Here is a 20,622-nt window from a genome sequence, read left to right on the forward strand (position 1 = left end):
ACATGGACAACTGCTAGGGTGCGGGCAAAGGTCAGGGTAAAAGAGGTACGTGGAACTAGGACACGACGCAGGGGAAATTAGGACACCGCTGGTTGTTTACGGATAGGAGGGGAGTAAAGGAAATGTTTTAGGGGTAGCGGAAATAAAGGATTTATTGGCGGAAAGAAAACGAAGGGTGTAGAACAAGACGTAGGGCCGTGGGAAGAGACGCTAAGATAAGATAAATTATGAACAACAGGACGTCGGTAATAGCGAAGGCGGAAAATAAAAAGGTCAAGGGCAATAAGGGAATCCTAACTCTGGCAAGCAGGGTTTCTAAAAGAAAGGGCGAGGATTTGTCTGTTGATTTGAATCCATGCAAGATATAAAATACCCACTGACCCATTATTGCTCCTAGGTACATATATGGCAATAGATGTGAACAAACAAAATTTCAAAAAGTTGCTTTGTATGAACAACAATAATGAAGCATGAAATAGGTTGTGGGAAAATAGGACAGGGCTTATTGTAATGTTGGTAAGCGAAGGACAAAGGAATTGTAAGAGGAAGTGTATATAGGACGACGCTGACTACCTGAAGGCGACGCCCAAATCGGATTAGTAGGACACGAGGACAGGAAACGTATAGTGGTAAGCCCTAATGCTGGAACCTTCCACGTTGGCGTCTGAAGGTCAGTGATGAGGAGCCAAAGAAGTTCATATGGTCTGGAAGAGCATTGCAGTGACGCTGTATCCCCTGCATAAGTTGTTAAAACTAATTAAAGGTCTTGCGAAACCATCCTTTGAGCGCTTTGAACCTGCTCCCGACTGAGTTGATTGGCACAGTCAATCTCAAAATTCACCAGATGATACAGGACATCTTGGATTTAAAGTATTGTATCCAAAGTTTGTTGGTTGAGAAAATGAGCTACTAAGTCAGTTGGAACATTAAGATATTTATATCCAAGGCGCTAACTCGCCAGTCGCAGAAACCGAGTCTGAATCAATTTTCTCCTTAAGGTTACGCTGATGCGAAGACCATACGGCGCTAAAATATTCCAAGTGAAGGCGAACCAGAGAGTGATACTTATCTTCAGCGTGTGGAGGTCGTTAAAAGGTTTAGATACTCTATATCAGGCCAAGTTTTCGTACAGCCTTATTACATGCATTAAACACTTGAAAGTCCCAATATAGCGAAGAGGTAAGGGTGACTCCGAGATCTTTCACCTCACTAAGTCTGGAGAGACTATTGTCACCTAAAGAGAAATTATAGAGCAATGGAGAAAACTTACGGAGAAAAGAAATGCAAACGCTCTTTCCTAGGCTTAGGGACATATAAATTATCATGGCACCACTTATCGACCATGTTGAAGGTTCGCTTAGACTGAAGACCCTCTACGATAAAGTTGTAGGTCGTCAGTAAATAGAAGGTGCTCGCAATGAAGCTTATACACAACGGCATCTATGAACAAATTAACTATGTACATTTTAACTAGGAACAAAATTATTAACATTTTTTCTAATATACAAAACTAACTTACTTTTTCTTTTATTCTCTATGATTTATACTCAGTGGCCGAGGCCCATATCTTTATCTTTTGGCGGAGGCAATATGGTTGTTGTTAGGTTAGGGTAAAAGCAGTTGAGGTTATGAATTATTGTTTGCGCTTGTCGAGGTAGTGAATGTTAGTTATGGTATAAATTTGTCACCAAAAGCGTTTTATTGTAAACAATTTGTTCCTTTAACGATTTTATTCTTCAAATATAAATGGCGATTGGAGCAGAAAACGAACGACACGTACCTGGTTCTCTGAAGCAACAGAACAAAGCTCACAAGCATGGCCGGCATAAGAGCAAGGGGAAATTGGAAACTTTGAAAAGAGGTATGAAATATAAACATTTACTCCTAACTATATAACAATTAATCATTATTTTTTCTCTGTGATTTATGTCAGACAATCTCAATAATGCACAACTTAGTAAGCATAGTCTAGCCTATCCGCTTTTTTTTTTACTAAAGAAAATTTGTTAGAATTATGCCTATGCTTGGTTCGTAGAACTAACTACTTCTAATTTGTAAGAATAGGCTAACTGGTAATTATCATATTAACGGCCGGGGCGGAAAAATACGAGTTTTGCGTTAAAAACTTATTGGAATCGTCATATAGAACAAAAAAGTATAAGGTTTGATGGGGTGGAAATGAGAAATAACGAAGTTCTAGAAAATGAAAAATTAAATAACTTTTCAGTAATATCTCCATGTTCTACATCCACGTCTAGCGTCACGTGACCTTTTGTGGCCAATGATTGAACCTCGTGATGACGTCACCGGTTGCGCCGCCATCTTTGCAAACGTAAATGAAAAATAAGGGAGATACAGAAATGAGCAGAATTTTTATAAAAATAAATGTTTTTCTTAATTTCGAGAAAAAAATTAACTACGAGTGCCTCCGGCCATCAGCCCGCGCTGATGTCAATAAAAGAAAAACATCCCTCGAGATAGTACCTATCAGTAAAATATAAAATACTAGAGGGGCTGATCAAAAATATAAATTGAAATGTAATGCAAAGGCAATTATGTACAGTTAAAAAACTAAATAAATCATGAAAAACTCAAATATATAGATGGATCAGAAAACACATACCATTAGTGTGTTGGCGGATACAGCTGAGCAGCAGCAACAAAAAAGTCGTCTATCACAACGAAACGACAAAGTCTCCCGGTTTAAAAACACCACTCGACCGCACGACGAACACATACACTCATTTTTAAAAATTCCATGTTCAATTAAAAAAGAGATAATTTCGTTTTGGTTAAAACGTAAACTCTTTACGTGCCCTACGAAACACTCCGACACACACAATTCACTAGGGTTGGTTGAACTAGTGGATGGTTGATTCATCATTGTAAACGCACTCACTCAATCCGACCTATTGAACACGATATCTTGTGTAGAACTGACCCATGCCCCAGAGAACTCAGATAACAGGTACGTTATCAGGCTGCTGTCAGTCCCGGCCGCAGATAATATTCAAGTAAACAGATTATCCAGACACAGCACACAAACTGAACATTAAAACATTAGGAACTTAACCACTTATCAATATACCCCCTAAAATCATGTTATTTGTCATTTGCACCCCATAGTACTATATATATTTTTTTGTTCAGGAGGGTGAGCAGAATACGTTGGTAACGTCAAATTCGTGATTTGCCGCCCCGGCGTTTAATCTTACTGGTACGGGCTAACTTTGGGGCAGAGTACGATAAGCGGACTCGGGTTTTTATTTCACTTATTGAAATCATCAATACTTTATAAATCGAATAACAGAACTATCAATCAATATCAACGTATCCAAAACAAATTATAGTCACAGATTCAAATTAATAGAAATAGTTTAAACAATTAGGTAATTTCAAATAATAAAGGAACCATAACTATTAATGAAACGATAAAATGAAGACAGGTGACAGGAAAAATGTTATTTAAATATTAAAGAGAAGGTTGCTTCAATATGAATACAATCTAGTAGAATAAATAATTTAAAGTAGTTTTCATCATTCTCACTAGATCGCAGTTGTTCTTTATTTATTATTTCTTTCAGACCAAATTGACGGTATTCAATCAGTTGTTCCAAATAATCAGCTGATTCTATTTCTGTTTGTGTAGTGAATACAGGTTGTAACCTTACGTTTACGTTACTGGTTGCCCTGATTGTAAATATTTTGTTGTGTTTACCATGAGTGTTTGTGTAATTACTGATTATGTAAAATGGCCCGAGAAAGATTTACAGACGAATTTTTGGCTAAGATGCTCCCCTGAGACTTACTACTCCTTTCCCACCACCATCCCGGCTACAGATAAGAAGGACAAGCCGAAACATGTCATGTGCGCAGATAGATCAGCGTTTCTGATTGTTTTCGCGTCTTTCATATCATCAAAGATTTCTGAGGAGACTTGTCTGTTACTAATTTGTACCTAATCCTAACCTTAGAATGTTTTATGAGAAAATACTGAATCTTACTATTATACTTTTTTTAAATATAATAACTATTGTACAGAAAAACTTGAAAAACACTCAAATGAGTGTTTCTCATAAAACATTTACTGCAGTAAACCAAATCACCTAAAAAAATTTTAAAATAATTTACTTTTTAGGGCACTTTTACTGAGAAAAAACCCACTTGTCAAAGGGTTAAGTGTTATTTTGTTTATTTTTCTAAAGTTAACAATCTTTTTTTCTAAAAGAAGTTACTTTCAGAACAAATTGTGTTTAGAATATGGAAATGGTACAGATTATTTAGTTATTTTTCAAATTAATTACTATTGGTTGATGTTATCGATGTATATAATAATGAAATATTGTTTGACTTGGCACTCCCTTCTCCTACATTTTAATTTGAGTTATTGGTTCAAATATTACACGCAAAAACATTTAGTGTGTTTGTGAGATTAATTCTTAAGCGAAAGTCGTATCTTCAGGCTGTATTGCCATTACCAAAACTAGAACTTTATATTATGTTCATCACTTAAACTTTTACATTCAATATAATATATTTCAATATATTACACTTAAAGCATTTTACAAGCTACCGTTACCTTTCATAGGTTCAGTAAAGAAAATCAAAGATACCTATATAATCATGCAAGTTTTGCGTGTTAACTTTTGAAAAAAAATTTGAAATTTTGCTAAGATTAACTATAGTATACGTTTGATTTCATATGACATTATTTTATGCTATAGCATTGGTTACAAGTTATACAGAAACCATCTTCTAATTGATGTTTAAATATTTAATATGTACTTAAATCATTATAAAACAAATATATACAAAACTAATATCATGACCATATTCATATAATTTACAGACAAATAGACAAAACTGTTTCTTTAGCATGTTCATTGAGAACAGTACTAGTGTCATATTAAAAATACAAGTGTGTTTTTAAAAAATACATGTAAAACATATGCTTGTATTCAATCTTGCTGTCACTAGAATAAGTATGATGTGTCAAGTGGTGTAAACTGAAATAAATAAATTTATATAAACACCTGTATTATTCAAACACAGAGAGAAATAGGTGAAAACATTATTAAAATTCACAGTTTTTTAATTGTAGTTTAATTGTATTTGAAATAAAATATTTCATGAAATATAATTATAATTAGTAACTACATGTTATTGAATTAATGTTTTATCTACTGATTATATTGCAGGTCGAGTATTGGCAACCAAGATACTTCGTAAAGCAAAACATGAACAAAACAAAAGTGAAAGGAGAAATCAAGCTGCACAGCTACGGCACAATAAGCGGGAGAACTACTTACTGAAAAAAAGAGGATTGACAGATGCACCATATTTGGTTGCTATGGTACCTTTAAACACCAATATCAATACCTCACATCTACTATGTCTGTTTAAAAATGCTGATGTTGAAGCTGTTACAGGTTATAGCCCTGAATCACATCTGCATATCGGGTAAAACATAATCTTCAATTTAAAAAAGTATTACAAATGTAGTAGGTAGTTTTATTAATCAAACTTTCTGGAAGAAAAAACAAAACAACAATCAACTGTGTTGATATAAAGAGTTCCTTCTTAGAATACAGGCTATGTGCCAATGAAAGACTTCATTATCTGTACTTATCTTAGTTCTGCATTTTTAAATATATTCTGAGAAAAAGATATATTTGATTCTGTGTGTTGATGTATGGAGGGGTAACCAAAAGAAATCAGAATTGTTGATAAAGCTATGTCATTTTAAAAATAATAACTTGTTGCCTTCAACATGTTCCTTATTACACTTGATATATTTGCCCAATTAGAGACTCCATTGTTCAAAATTTGTTTATATCTATCCTCAGGAATAGCCAACCGCTCCTTCTTTATTTTGTTCTTGATTTCATAATTAAGTATTTTATAAATTTCATAAGAAAGAATAAAATTAATTCTTTCTTACCCCTCTTCAAATATGAGAAAAAACCATACGGCACTATGCCAGTGCATGAGGCAGTGGTATGTGGCACTTTTGGCCCAAAACTGGCTAATAAAGATAGCTGCTGTATGTGCAAATGCATTCCATTTGATGAACACTTTTAAAAACTTCATAATCTTATTAAAACTTTCAAATAAAAAATTTGATTAATAGTCTGGTTTGGTGGAACCAATAGGTGATGAAATTGTTACATGAAATAACATAATCATACCACATGTCATACATGCTGATGATGTAGATATAATTCATTCTAAATCAACAGATGTGGTTAGTTTTTATGTTGGTGAAATTGGTTGCTGCATGAACTCAAATCACCCAGGGTCTTATTGTAAACGGTTTGACTATAAAATCACAATTCTAACAAATAATAACCGTGTTTCACAACAAACAATCAAAACAACTAACAGATGTGAGATATGTGGCTTAGTATAACAAGTGGCCATTACCAACACAAAGGGTTGTTGTAAAAATAAAATATGACATGAGTAAAACAAAGGTTTTTAAATCTGTGTAAACTTTTAACAATTTTCCTGGGGGTTCTGTCATATTAACCAGGTGCCCTGAATAACGGGCTTTAGATTAGTAAGATTGTTGTAAATTAAATTTCTTGCTCAGTTTGTCCTTTGAGTTGTTGTTCTATTTAAAGATATAACTCTTTATATAATAAAATGTTAGAAACTTACAGTTGAGTCAGAATTTACCTTAACTTAAATCTGAAAAATTAACTTAAATTACCTTAATATTTGTACATGAATGCCTTAAGTTGTAATAGATGGCCATCAATGCTCTGGTTCCACTCAAGCTCAAGTACAAAAGAGAATTATCTGATATTTGGTTCTGATGAAGGACCCAGTAAACACACTATGATTTACAAAATAGGGCTATCCTTTTAAATCATCCTTCGTCAAGAGCTCATAAACAAACAATAGCTGGATAATATTTTTAAAAACTAGCCCCAGTCACTTTTATTGGTTTTTGTAATTTCAAATCTGCTAAAAATGTATGTTTTTTTTTAGGATTCCAAAATTACGAAAGCGATTTTCTCTTCTGGAGTGTGACAGTGGGAATGTACTGGATGTGTTGGACGCACTTAAAGTGGCGGACTGTGTTCTGTTCCTGATGTCTACACGTGGAATCGACACAGTGGGGGAGGCACTGCTAACAGCTTGTCTTGCTCAAGGCTTGCCCTCCACTGTCACTGCTGTAGTCGACCTCTCCTCAATATCTAACACGGTTGGCATGTTTTATATTTAGTAATAATTAGTAAAGTGATGTCATTTTCAATTACTTTACCTTAAACAATTCTATAATTAGTTGGAAATAACCGTTATGACGATATTAATGTGATGTTCACTTGTCAGAAACGCTTTGGAGTGAAAAAGGAACTGCATAACTCTATCAACCAATGGCTGCCCGATGAAAAAGTGATTATACTGGAACAGGAGAGTGATGCTTTAAAGATCCTGAGATCCATTGGCAACCAGAAAGAGCGTGGGATAGTCCAACGAGACCGTCGGCCCCACCTGCTTGCCGAACAAGTGGAGTTCATTCCTGACCAGCAGGTAAACAATCAAAAGACTAGAATTGTTTTTCTTGAAGTACCCTGATGTTAGTTCTTCAGATAAATTGGTTATATTTCTGTTCCAGGAATCTTCTGTAGGGACAGTGAAAATGACAGGGTACCTGCGAGGACAGATCTTGTCAGTGAACTCCTTGGTGCACATCCCAGGCTGGGGTACTTTCCAGATGAAACAGATAGACTCTCCGGGGGATCCTCATCTCATGGGGAATTCCAAAGCGGAGGTGCAGGAATACAAGATCTTAGCAGTAGCTGACCCACAAAAACAGGTTATCATTTTATCAATTTTTTATTCTAAAAATAGTTAACTTAATTTAAAATTTAATTTTCTACAGTTGAGTGTTCAGCATAGTGCTATGGAGTGAATGTGTTAATACCACTTAACAAACACCCTACAACTAATGTTTTAACAGCAACAATTTTAACATACACTGTAGAATCATTGTTATTGCAGACATCAGAAACCTTAGCACAATTTTAAGTACTTCAGTTCAGCAAATGCATAAAAATATTTTATCAAAATTTAAATAAATAAATTGTGTCATAGGAGTCCCTGGATATGGAGAATGTACCTGATCCAATGGATGCGGAGCAGACTTGGCCTACAGAGGAGGAGATGGCAGAAGCGGAGGTCCGGATCAAAAGAGTTAAACGAGTGCCAGCTGGCATGTCAGACTATCAGGCTGCATGGATACCAGACTGTGATGCAGGTAGAGTGATGACTGATAATGGTTAGTCTATTGTGGATAGAGTTGTGCTCACACGGCTCATCGGGTAGAAATATTTTGGATATAATGCTGTGGATGAATCACCCACTGCCTACCTAAAATTTAAATTTATAATTGTGGTTTTAGAAATTTTTATAATTCTTTAATATATAGCCAAAACCATTGCTCATTAATTTCGTTTTAGACTCTATGCCTAAAAGAACTAGACAAAAGTCAAAAAGTTTTTAAAACAATTTTGAGTCATAAACATATATAAGTCCATTTATTGAGAACACACCTGTAATTTATAAAACATAGCCCAATACCACTTTCATTTAGGTAATTCGCATTATATTAACATTGACAAAAATCCATTTTTTCTCTTTTACTTTTGAAAATTCCTAACTTTGCTCTGAGTAAAATATCATAGTTTCAGATTTTTAAAAATCATATAATTTAACTGAATAAAAAGTTTGAACTATGGTAAATCACCCAATTTTTACACCATACTTTGGAGGCTATTTTGGGAATAAAAATTTGCATTTAGAGCTATAAAGAAGATAACAAATATTGTAGAAGAGATCTTTCTAAAAAGAATGGTGTTGATTTGAAGGCTCTAGTGTCATCCTCAATTTAACACTAATGTCTTCAAAGCCAAAAACCGTTGGATTCTCGTGAATAAAAATGGCTGCCATGCATAAACAGTGAAAGATTAAAATTCTTTAAAAAATCATTTTTGAACCTCTTATAAGTCTGGTAAAAACATATTAAAATATTTTAAAATGGTCAAGCAATCATCATTGGATCACTTCATATGGATTGACCCTATCACTATTTTTGTCAATACAGATTATTACAAGTTTTGTAGTTTAGTAGACTTTATAAGCCCCATCTAGTTATGAAAATTTACTTACACACACACACACACACACACACACACATATACACACACACTATATATATATATATATATATACTAATTACATATACATATACACACACACATATATTCATAGAGCACAAGAAAAAACTTTTCTTTTTTTTAAACTTGTGTGACCAAGATTACTATAGGTACCTATGCAAAAAAATCCTAATTAACTTCAATACTAATACTACAAACTTTTATACTATACCTGAACTATTAAGATAAAATTAATTAATTATATATTGAGATAGCAAGAAATAAAATGTAACACTTCTTTACTAGTTTACAGGATTAGCTCTAATCAAAAATACGTTGTATTTTTCCTTCTAAGTAAAACTTGATTAAAAAAAGAACATACCTACATATTTTAATTGTACTCCTGAATTCCAGAATTTGTTGTTTAGTTAATGAAAAAAACCAAAATACACCTACGAAATTACTGAGCACAAAAACAACATTCCTCATTAAATTCTTAAAATTTCAGAGAAAAATAAGTTATTAGACTTATAACATTGAGAAAATAAATGAACATTTAAAGATATTTGATAATATTTTTTAAAAGTAAGTAATTTGCTAACTATAACTAATTACAACTAATATTGTTGTTTTTGTTATTAACTTTCTCTTTAACTTTTTATGATTTATATATGCAAATATGGTATATAAGTACTCATTAGTAAATTATATATAAGAAAACAATATATATCCTCAATTAGCTCAAGATTTAAAATGTATGGAAAATACGAAAATAAAATGCTTACGTTACATTGTGATGAGCTATAGGCCTATCCTGAAGTTACATTGTCCTCTAGTTACTGTCCTCTAGCTCGTTTAGGCTGCGGAAAATCCTTACTGCACGAGAGTTCTCACTTTTCCGGACGAGGATCTTGCCGTTGCTGCACCAGGCGTACGCTAGCTTGTTCTCTCTGACCATGGCCTTGGCTTCCTGTAGAAGTTCTGTGTTGTGTGGGGAGAGATGCTCGACGACGAACACCGGGGCTGACTTCAGAGATGAGTGAAGATCAGTCGTCTGGAGTTTCTTTTTCTTCGCCGCAGTCAACCACGAAGCTCTCACTGACCTCCGAGCAAACTGCACAACAATACTAGCGTGGAAGTTGCGGTTCTTAGGTGCTTGAAGACGATGAGCTGTAGATATTTCTTCGTTGTTGAAGGGTACTTGAAGTGCATTAGCCACAGACTGCAGAATAGTGTAGACGTCTTCATCACTTGTTACCGGAACACCTCTCACCTCCAAGTTGCTCAATCTTGTGTGTACTGCTCCATGTCCAGGATCTTGCTCTCCACAGACCACAGTCTCTGGTTCAGTTGCTTGTTGTTCTCCCTCAGCTCATTGCACTCCTCCCTCAGTCTGATGTTGTCCTGCTCAATGTCTGATAACCTTGTGATTATATTCGCCATCGACTCTTGGATGGACACCATTGACTTTTCCAGAGTGGCGAAGCTTGGCTTGAACTCCTTACTGTCGACTGCCATCTGCTTTTGGATACTCTTCAATAGTTCCAGGGTGTTGCTGTCATCTGACTCAGACTTAGCGCTGCAGGACTCCCACTTCCACACACCTCCTCTAGCATTGAGCTGTTTCAACTTCTCAGCAGTTCTAATGCGGCAGCAAGCGGGATGGAACTGGTTAGAACACTCTGCACACTTGGCCACCTCCGCAGACGAAGACAAGGACTGGTTGCAGCTTGCACACAACATACTTGTCGGTAGTAAATGTAACACGGTGAGAAAAAAAAAACAACAACAAAAAATAACACCAACTTCTGTGACGATACACTGAATAACTCCTGCGGCTGGGAGTAGATGGATCCGTGAAAGTCCAGCATTGAAGTGTCAATTATTCTTCTGTATATTTTCACACTAAGATTAGCACATAAGCACATAGCTCTTACAAGTTACATTTTTATGCAGCTGTTTTAATCAATCTTTTTTTTTTATTGTGCAGAAGAAGTAGAAAACGAAGTGGAGGATGATGATGATGACGATGACGACGACAACAACATGGAGTGTGATGAAGCCCGGTCAGAAGAGGACTCAGACGAGGAGGTGTCGGAGGAGGCAGAGACTATGACTGTTACCTCTGAGGCTCCAATACCAACTGACAAGTACGACCAAGACACCAACCTCACCGAGGAACAAGAGACTTTGCAGAAAATGAGAGGTGAGTAATTATTAGTTAGATATTGTTGGAAAAAGTCCCATCTCTCCAAACCGAAACAAAATTTAAAACCAATAAATCAGTTTCACAGTTACATAAATAACATAAGAGCTCTACAGTATATTGGGACTCATGTGAGTCACTGGTCTTTTGTTTACTGACATCAAGTAAGAGTTAGGATAGTACGTTGCCGGGAATAACAGGTGTCCATTGCATTCATAATTTGAGTTGGCAGATGTTTTCAGTTTATATGTATTGACACATCTCATAGAATTAGTGATAAGTAGATTTTCAAAATACTATATATATAAATCAAATTGCAGATTTTTCATGCTGTCTATAAGTATATGTAATATAAATTATTGTCAAACTAATACTGCCTTCAAATGCGTTTAAAAACAGTGGCAACAAATTTTCAAACCAGGATTCCAGTATAGTATCAAGCTCTCAAACCCATTTTTTTAGTGTCAGGTGTATAGATTACAGACTTACTGTAATGAACTAGAAATTAAATAATGAAAAAATAATAAAACTCTTGTATACTGAGTTGTTTGATGACACCAACCTCACATCTGTCTGCAACCCTTGTTGGTTGGCAGGATAAACAACAACTAGTAATTATGGATAAGTTGATTCTTCCACTTAGCTACCAAGTGCGGCTTAACCATTTGAGGTCGGCATTAAATGTATATGATTGCCCTATCAGATTGATTGCCTGGCTCAACAGTGGCCAAGGCTGTTCTTCACATCAGGTCATTTATTTATGACCGTAATCTGTCCCTCTGCTCGGCAGGCCACACATTTTGGACCTTGCTGTTTAGCGTTCAGCTTGTCAGGCCACTAAATGTAGCCCACTGTATTGCACAGTTACAAAATTCAATCCATATTCAGGTGTGGCTGGAATGTGCTGGAATCTCTCAGCCCAATAAGTAACTAAATTAATATTTCTCTATTTGCAGCATGTTCCACATTAAACATTGTTCAGAATTGTTTTTTATCTAAGTGTTAGTGTCACTGTAGCTGCTATAGTGTGTATGCTATCAATGTATTAAAATACTAGTGCATTTGGTGGAGACGAAGCTTAAAATATGGAAACGAGTTTATATTACGTTATGATATTATATTATGATACTAGAGACCTACTTGAGACTGCAAATAATAAATAACCAATCGATAAAGTTTCAAGCTTGAAGCTAATAAACTGTGTAAACTGTTTGAGAATCTAATTTAAATGTCAGTCATTTAAAGGGTCAAAGGTCAAGTACTGCCATTTAAATCAGAGTAAAAATGACGTACATGGTTATCCAAGCCCTGAGTGGTGACACAGAACTCAGCCGGCCACTATGCGTGGCCCTGCAAGCTGAGTGAACAACCACCTGAGTCTCCCTCAGAGTTGAGCGAGAGTTAAGTTTTGGCCACATAAGTGGTCTCCCGGTCACAAAGGGTTAAAGCAATTAGTAAATATTTATGCGATCAAGAGTCACGAAAGCTAGTGCTTTAAATGGGTAGAATTTCTATCATATTATAGTTTAAATATGCAATTAACACCTATTACATAGTTTTTTAGCATTAATATGTTATTTAATGATATTAAATAAAAGAATAAGCAAATTTTAACACTTGCAAATGATTAAAGTTAAGCCAAATAAGTGGATTTGCAGCTTTTTTGTTTTTGTAATAACAATTATTTTGGGAAGTAAAATAAGCTTATTCAAAACTGAAACATTGTTCTTTTAATATTTGCTTAAGTAATTGTTAAGTAATGACTGGAATGGTATATAATATCTAATGTCACAGTCAGACTAAGGAATGTTACACTGCTGATGCCAAAACTTTCCTGCCTTGCCTGCAGAAGCCAGGATTGAGCAGATGTTCCCAGACGAGGTAGACACGCCTCTGGATATCCCAGCTCGAGTGCGCTTCCAGAAGTACCGAGGCCTCCAGTCCTTCCGGACCTCTCCTTGGGACCCCAAGGAGAATCTTCCCTCTGATTATGCCAAGATCTTCCAATTCAAGAACTTTGATAAGACGAAGAAAAGGGTTCTCAATGAGTTGGGAGACATATCTGGTGCTCTTGTAAGTATGAGTAGTTGATTGTTCAAATAAGATATTATGTACTTTGTTTCCAAAATCAATAACTTGTTAAAAATCTTGTTTCAATAGTCCGATAATAATTATTTAATAAACAACTATTGAATGTTCAAAAAACACAAATCCTTATTCTAGTTAATACAGTTAAAGAATATAGTACTAATTTAAATTACACTCTATAAAAGCATAAGATAGCTCAATATTACACTCACACCTTGGACACTCAGTTTAATTTAGTACAGTACGAGGATATGGCAATACTACATTCATATTAAAGAGCTTTAAATCTAATTTTATTTCCTACCCAGCACTTGAGTTCAGAAACAGGTACATGGGCATACACTCTAACTACTGTAAAGCTATCGTTAAAAACACCTTCTGAACAGTACATTCTTTTCTAATTACCTCCACCTAAAACATCCAAGGGAATCGGTATGACAGGCTCGTCATAGAAGAAGCTCAAATGATGCATGCAGGGGAAATAATATTTGCTGCAACTCTCTTCAGAACAAAATAAATTCTGCTCAGAGAAGACACTAATTAAATCCCCTACATATATAGGATTTCAGTGTTCAAGGTGAAAATTCACAAGATCTCTGAAATAGAAACAACTGTCAAAGTACAAAGTACTGAATACTTCCTATAGATGTACTAAAACCACAACAGCTCTCCTCTCAAAATACTGCTCATGAGGAATAAAAACAACAAGTTACACTGAAGGTGAATTACATGTACAAAGCTTTGAGGGGCTAGAAAACCTTAACCTACATCCAATTGAAAACACTATTCTAGCCTTCAAATAATCAGAGAAGCGTGAATTTATTAAAATGGCCTACAAAGCATCCACCCATGGGAAACAAGTTTCAAGGGAAACAAGCTAACAATATAGTTGTAATCTGCACTTCCAGTAGCCCAGAGCATATATATGAGTCACATCACCACTGCCTAGTGGCAATATCAAGACATACTAAATCTTTCCTCTACATAACACCGTGCAGGAATGACACAATAGGCAAATGGATCCAACACACTAACTCCTTGAACTCTTAGTAACGTCACAACCGATGGCCTCAATCAAATAACCACCACAGCAACATCAATCAAGAGAACTAACACAAATTCACATCAGCTGCAACAAACTACAGAACATTTTTTTATACAACATTCAACACAACAAAGACAGTGGTTTCACTCTACATCCTTAGAACCGCGCTCTCAGCAGTAAAATCAGACCAAACTAGGATGGCAGACCAACATCCCTACAACACCATGCACAGTCAGAACATGTTGCTAAACACTCATCACATCAGTCTTTATGAGAAGAAGCCTTCCAACAAAGGCATCACCTTCTACAACCATCTGCCTGATAACTTGCCAGAGAAAAGAACTGAAAACGGCACTGATGGGCAGGCTCGTAGACAATCCATCTACACCATTTAAAAACTTCTAAAGTGGAGAAGTCATCGATAAACTAATAGGCAACAACTAGTGTTAGCTATTACAACCTATTATCTCAATAACAACGCTATTTTTTACCTCTTTGAGGCTAATTGATTAAGTTAATAATGATAATTTGTGACTGATGTTTCAGCCTGGTTGGTATATTACAGTCCATGTGCAAAAAGTGCCCGAGGCTCTTTACACAGCCCGTCTGGGTTCCCAGCCTCTGCTATTCTATGGCTTGCTGCCTCATGAACAGAAGATGTCAGTCCTTAACATGGTCCTTAAGCGGCAGCCAATCTTCAGGTTCCAGGACCCCATTAAGTCTAAGGAGCAACTGGTATTTCAGTGTGGTTATCGCAGGTTTAGGGCGAGCCCAATCTTCAGCCAGCATACCAACGGATCTAAGCACAAGGTAGGTAATTGGACACAACTCATAAACCTACCTCTTAATTGAAATATTTGATTAGCATTCTGTTTTGTGTTAATGACATATAAGCTCCTCAAGTTCGTTTTACTTTAAATACCACCCATTTGTCTCAAGGCAAACTTTTAAATCCTCAATGATAGCAGGCGTCTATAGCTCCAATGTTATTCCTAGAACAACCCATACTAGACTATTTTGGTGGTCTGGGTTGCTGTAGTTACAGCTAGTCCAATCTAACAACTCAAATGTTAACATTTGCTTTCTCTTGGTTACCTAACAATAAAAAACTAGTGTGATCTTACAAAATTTTATTTTATTTCCAATTTTGAGTTCTTATTGTAATATAAAATCAAGGCATCCAAAGTCAATGAGTGAATTTGTACAAGATCTAACAGATCTGTGGATACTGCTAAACATTAAATGGAACATGATAACCTAAAACATCTTTAAGAGCTTACAAGATCAACATTTTCCCAAAAACGACTCCCAATTGTTTTTATTGAACTATTATCCAATGTTCACTTTAAATAATTACATTATAATAACATTATCCTTTGGATGTTAGACTAAAAATATCCATAACAATTTATTTGTAAAATCTAAAACTGCAAGCCATAACAGTATATAAACTATACCTTGTCGAATTAAAGTGAACTATGTACTACTGTATAGACTAACACAATGTAGTCATATGTGCATTTTAGTATATATCGTGTTCAGAGATTAACATTATGTATCTGTGTTATGTTTTATATTACTATCAACTTAACAAAGCTAAACCTTGTGTATTTATTATGTCTCTGTAAATGGTATATATATATATATATATATATATATATATATATATATATATATATATATTAAAATGCATAAGTGACCTCTCTGTACTGGAATATATGACAAGATGTTTTAGTCTAATTTGTTAAAATATTTATTTGGGAAAAAATTGCTTTCTGGGAAAAAGAGCTTTTCTGAGGTAGATTTTATAAAGCGCCAAGGTAAATCTAGGGATATATCATCCATTGTTTTATTTTTTTAAATCATAACTCAACTTACAACAAATGTATTGGTAGATCAAAGAGATTTGTAATTATACTCTAAACTAAATATTTTTAAAAATATTAATATTTTTGACAAAACCCATTATTGTAACATAGCCGAGTTAAATTATTTAAACATGGCAAATAATATGATAATTCTTTGTTCTAGTATGAACGATATTTCCAGCCCAACTCAACAGTTGTAGCAACAGTATTTGCTCCCATCACGTTTCCTCCAGCATCTGTCCTGGCATTCAAAGAGAAGAAAGATGGCACTCAGGTACGCTTTTAATATCTTAATTGAGAAAGCCGGGTTAACCACATGGTCTAAAGCATTGGACTTTGGATCTGAGTTAGAGATAGCACTGTTTAAAATCCTGTCTGTAACTTGATCTTTTTTTTATCAGTGCTGTTAACCTTGTACTGTATCCGACTCTCATCTTTATTCTGTTCAGTAAAATCCTCACAGACCAGTGTCCCATGAGATCAGACAAAGTAATGGGGGAAAAGAGGATCTGATTCTTCTTAAAAATATTATGGTATTATCAATCTTAGACAAAATAACCTCATCAACCTTGTTTTTTAATGTGGCTTTAGATTGTGAAAACTATACCCCTTTGACTACCTTAGCATCTCTAGGAGAACAAGATAAAATTAATCAAAGTAACAATTATTGTTTTTAAGATAATAGATGATTATAATACATTTGAGGTATCAACATGTACAGTACTTGATTACACTTCTTGTTTAAACATCTGCAACATATTTGTACAGAGTTGTAGAGTATTTTATTTTAATTGAATGGGTAGAGGGGAACAAAAAAAGATTTCAAACTGTACATCCTACATTGAAATTTCTTTCAGAATTCTAGTATATTTCTTAAATAAACAACTTGTTTGTGTACGAGTAGTGTTGCTTTAGGTGTTGGTAGCAACAGGGAGCGTACTTTCTGTGAACCCTGACCGGGTTGTGGTGAAACGAGTGGTGCTCAGCGGACATCCCTTCAAGGTACACAAGCGCACAGCTGTTGTTCGCTTCATGTTCTTCAACCGAGAGGATATCGACTGGTTCAAGCCTGTGGAGTTGCGCACCAAGTATGGCAGACGGGGTCACATCAAGGAGCCACTGGGTGAGTGTTTTATTGTTGATTTTACTGTAGATTATGTGAAGTTATTTGTATTATTGCATTGGAACTACAATTGTGAAATGTTTTAGGAACCCATGGACACATGAAGTGCATATTCGATGGACAGCTCAAGTCACAAGACACAGCCCTACTCAATCTGTACAAGAGAGTCTACCCCAAGTGGACCTTTGATAACTATGTGCAGTTAATCCCTGGCAACATCTCAATGGAGACAGTCTAATCTCTGTTGATCACAAGTTACTATGCTTATTTCTGTTTCTCTATTTAGTGGTTTATAATTTTCTGTTAAAAAGTGATTATATTATTACTCTTTTAAAGTTGTTACTCCTTAAGTTTTATAGAGTTTACAGTGCCATTTTTAACTTTTGAAGTTTTGTTTTATTTCAAACATACAGTAAGAATATGTTTTGTTTTGTAATGGCAGTCCTTCAGTTTCATAAGCAGATCAAGGTTATGATTGTCATCATAATTTAACTATGAGGAACTGCTCTTAGGAGAGGTGTCTAGAATTTTCTATTCTTAGTATTGTTTTTTGTCATATATATATATATATATATATATATATATTTATTACAAACATTAGTTGTTTGCCCAAAAAAGACAAAAATTCAATACAACTTCTAGTGGTATATCTCTTTGTACTTTTTATCACCTGTGTTGTTTTTACTTTAAAAGTTCGAAGTTATAATACATAAATGATTTAATAAATAAGAGCATTGCAATTATGTTTGGCTGTTTATATTATTAAAACTTAATGATGAGATAAAATTATTTTATAGTTTAAAATTCATGGCTTTTTAAATCTTTAAAGCCCTTTAAGATATTGAAAAAGTAATTTTACTTAAAAATGTCTGCTCTTACCATTTTTTATATTTCATCAAGATTTTATGAAATAGTGAATAAACAGTAATTGGCCAAGAACAGCAATGACACCATTTGTTGGTTTTAAATAATAAAATGTATACCAATGTGTTCTTTATAAACTAAACAGGTTATACACTTCATGATAAATTTGTTTAATGGCCATAATTTTTATATTTTTAATAAATATTTATTTACTATTTAGTAATTAGGTTTTAATAAGGCAAATGCCATCCAATTCTCTTGCACTATCTTTCAAATCTCTTGACACATCTTATGAATGAATTTTTTAAGAGAAAAATATAGACCGTGAGCCAAGTTATAGCCCCTTGTTATGTTAGGATTTTTATCACAGGAAAAAACAAGTGATAAAAACTGAGGGGCGTACTTTGAGTTGTTTTCGAACACTGATTGAGTAGGCTAATGCTTTTCCTTGAATTATGACAGATATCAGTTATTAATATATCAACCACGAAAAACAAAATTTAGCTTTAAAGAAATATGTACATGGTTTGTGCTTGACATGTAGTTTAATTTAATGTGTACAATAAACAAATTTGAAACTGATCAGCTTTTGTTGTAGACGCAATACAGTATTTACATATAAAGTAGTTATTGTAATTTTAAAACATGTGGGCAAATAACAATTCATTAAAAACCATCTTCAACAGATCCTGTTTTCATTCAAAACTTTTATATACCTATTAACATACTTGCTTGGTCTAACATAATTATATTATTACTAGATTTTGTGTGTCTGAGTATGAAGCAGCCAAAACCCTAAACATATAAATATTCAAACATCATTCTTCACAAACTTTCACATTTATATTAAAAATATATAATTAACGCTCAAGTAACGTAAATTAAGACACATAGTATGCAAAGTCCTGTTGCTTTTTTTCTTAGCATACAAAAGAATTTGACATTTGCATCTAGTCTGATGTGTTCAGGTGGATCGATGAGAGTTCCAACATCACACAAGAGTTTCTGTACTGATTGACAAAATCTGATCTTACTTCAGTTGCGCGTTGACTAGTACCCAATGAGAATAAATCATAATTTGTATAACTTAATGTGTGGAATTTTACAAAAAATTTGTATATGTATATATATATATATAAATTTTTATATGTATATATATATATAAAATTTTATATGTATATATATATATATATATATATATCCTTTATGTCAACACTATATCCGACAATGACCATTGTGCCTCTTAAAGTGCAAGTTCTGCAGAAATATCACGTTTATTACTGCAGTAATTGCTGGATAACTAAATTTTATTCACTGTTATTTTTCTTTTCTACATTATTTTAAAATGTAGTTTCCTACTATATAGATAATATTTCATAGTACTGTTTTTATAGAGTAAATATTTCATATTTTTAGTATAGACATAAATGACAACCTAAATATGTTTTCTGATACTGTCCTATTACAATTACAACAGGATAGTCTTCTATACATGTATGGTGACTAGAGATGTTCAATTTATTCCTGACAGTTTCTAAATATCACTCAATGTCGCTGAGTTTATATATTTTTTTTCTCTTTATTGTGTTTAAAGAATTTTGAATTCAGATAAGGTATTTTTGTTATTTGATATTGTTAATTATTTATACACATACAGTTTGTACTATGCTATTTTACTAACCATTTTGCCAACTATTTTGTTTTACTTGTAACAGACTGTTGTAAATATATATTTGTTTTATTTTTACCTGTTTTAATATTAATTTCCATTACCCTTAATCTGCTTTTGAAAAAGGCAAGGGAAATGGTACTGCCCTCTTCTTTGTACTTAGATTCCAACTTATGTACTAGTCCTATCAGTTTGTGGGGCTACTACAGCTGGCAGTAGGTGTTCTCTGTGTCAGGTCAGAGGCTATGCGCTCACCGGACCACTCTTAGTGGCTCTCTCTTTTCCCGTTCAGCTTGTCATGTATAAGACAAATGGATAAATTTGAGCATAGTAAGTAGTAAGCTAAACTTCTGTACATTAAGGAAACAGGATTTTTTTCCATACATTTGCCATCGCTCAGCGATATAACAAATCAGTAACAGTTTCGAGATCTGCAATCTGATCTCTTCCTCAGGTAAATAGCTAACCTAATACATAACTACAATCTAGGTTAAAATAAGCAAATCATATCATAGCGTTGACACGCACAAGTCAGGAATCACAACCACCATGTTGTGTGTCAACTCTAAACATGCACTTAATAAAAACACAGGTC

At 34.2% G+C, this 20,622-nt stretch overlaps 1 protein-coding gene across 1 annotated transcript; it reads left to right on the plus strand.

Moving 5' to 3' along the window:
• The first annotated feature begins 1,589 nt into the window (after positions 1-1,589).
• Positions 1,590-20,105, plus strand: LOC124360227 (pre-rRNA-processing protein TSR1 homolog). The gene is made up of 12 exons (XM_046813651.1): positions 1,590-1,861; positions 5,199-5,460; positions 6,994-7,210; positions 7,339-7,539; positions 7,625-7,825; positions 8,104-8,266; positions 11,155-11,370; positions 13,220-13,443; positions 15,050-15,313; positions 16,535-16,645; positions 17,287-17,494; positions 17,581-20,105. The coding sequence occupies exons 1-12, from the start codon at positions 1,747-1,749 to the stop codon at positions 17,730-17,732; spliced, it is 2,334 nt and encodes a 777-aa protein (XP_046669607.1). The 5' UTR covers positions 1,590-1,746; the 3' UTR covers positions 17,733-20,105.
• Positions 20,106-20,622: the final 517 nt, after the last annotated feature.

This window comes from Homalodisca vitripennis, chromosome 4 (genome assembly GCF_021130785.1).
Source record: "Homalodisca vitripennis isolate AUS2020 chromosome 4, UT_GWSS_2.1, whole genome shotgun sequence".
Classification (NCBI taxonomy): domain Eukaryota; kingdom Metazoa; phylum Arthropoda; class Insecta; order Hemiptera; family Cicadellidae; genus Homalodisca; species Homalodisca vitripennis.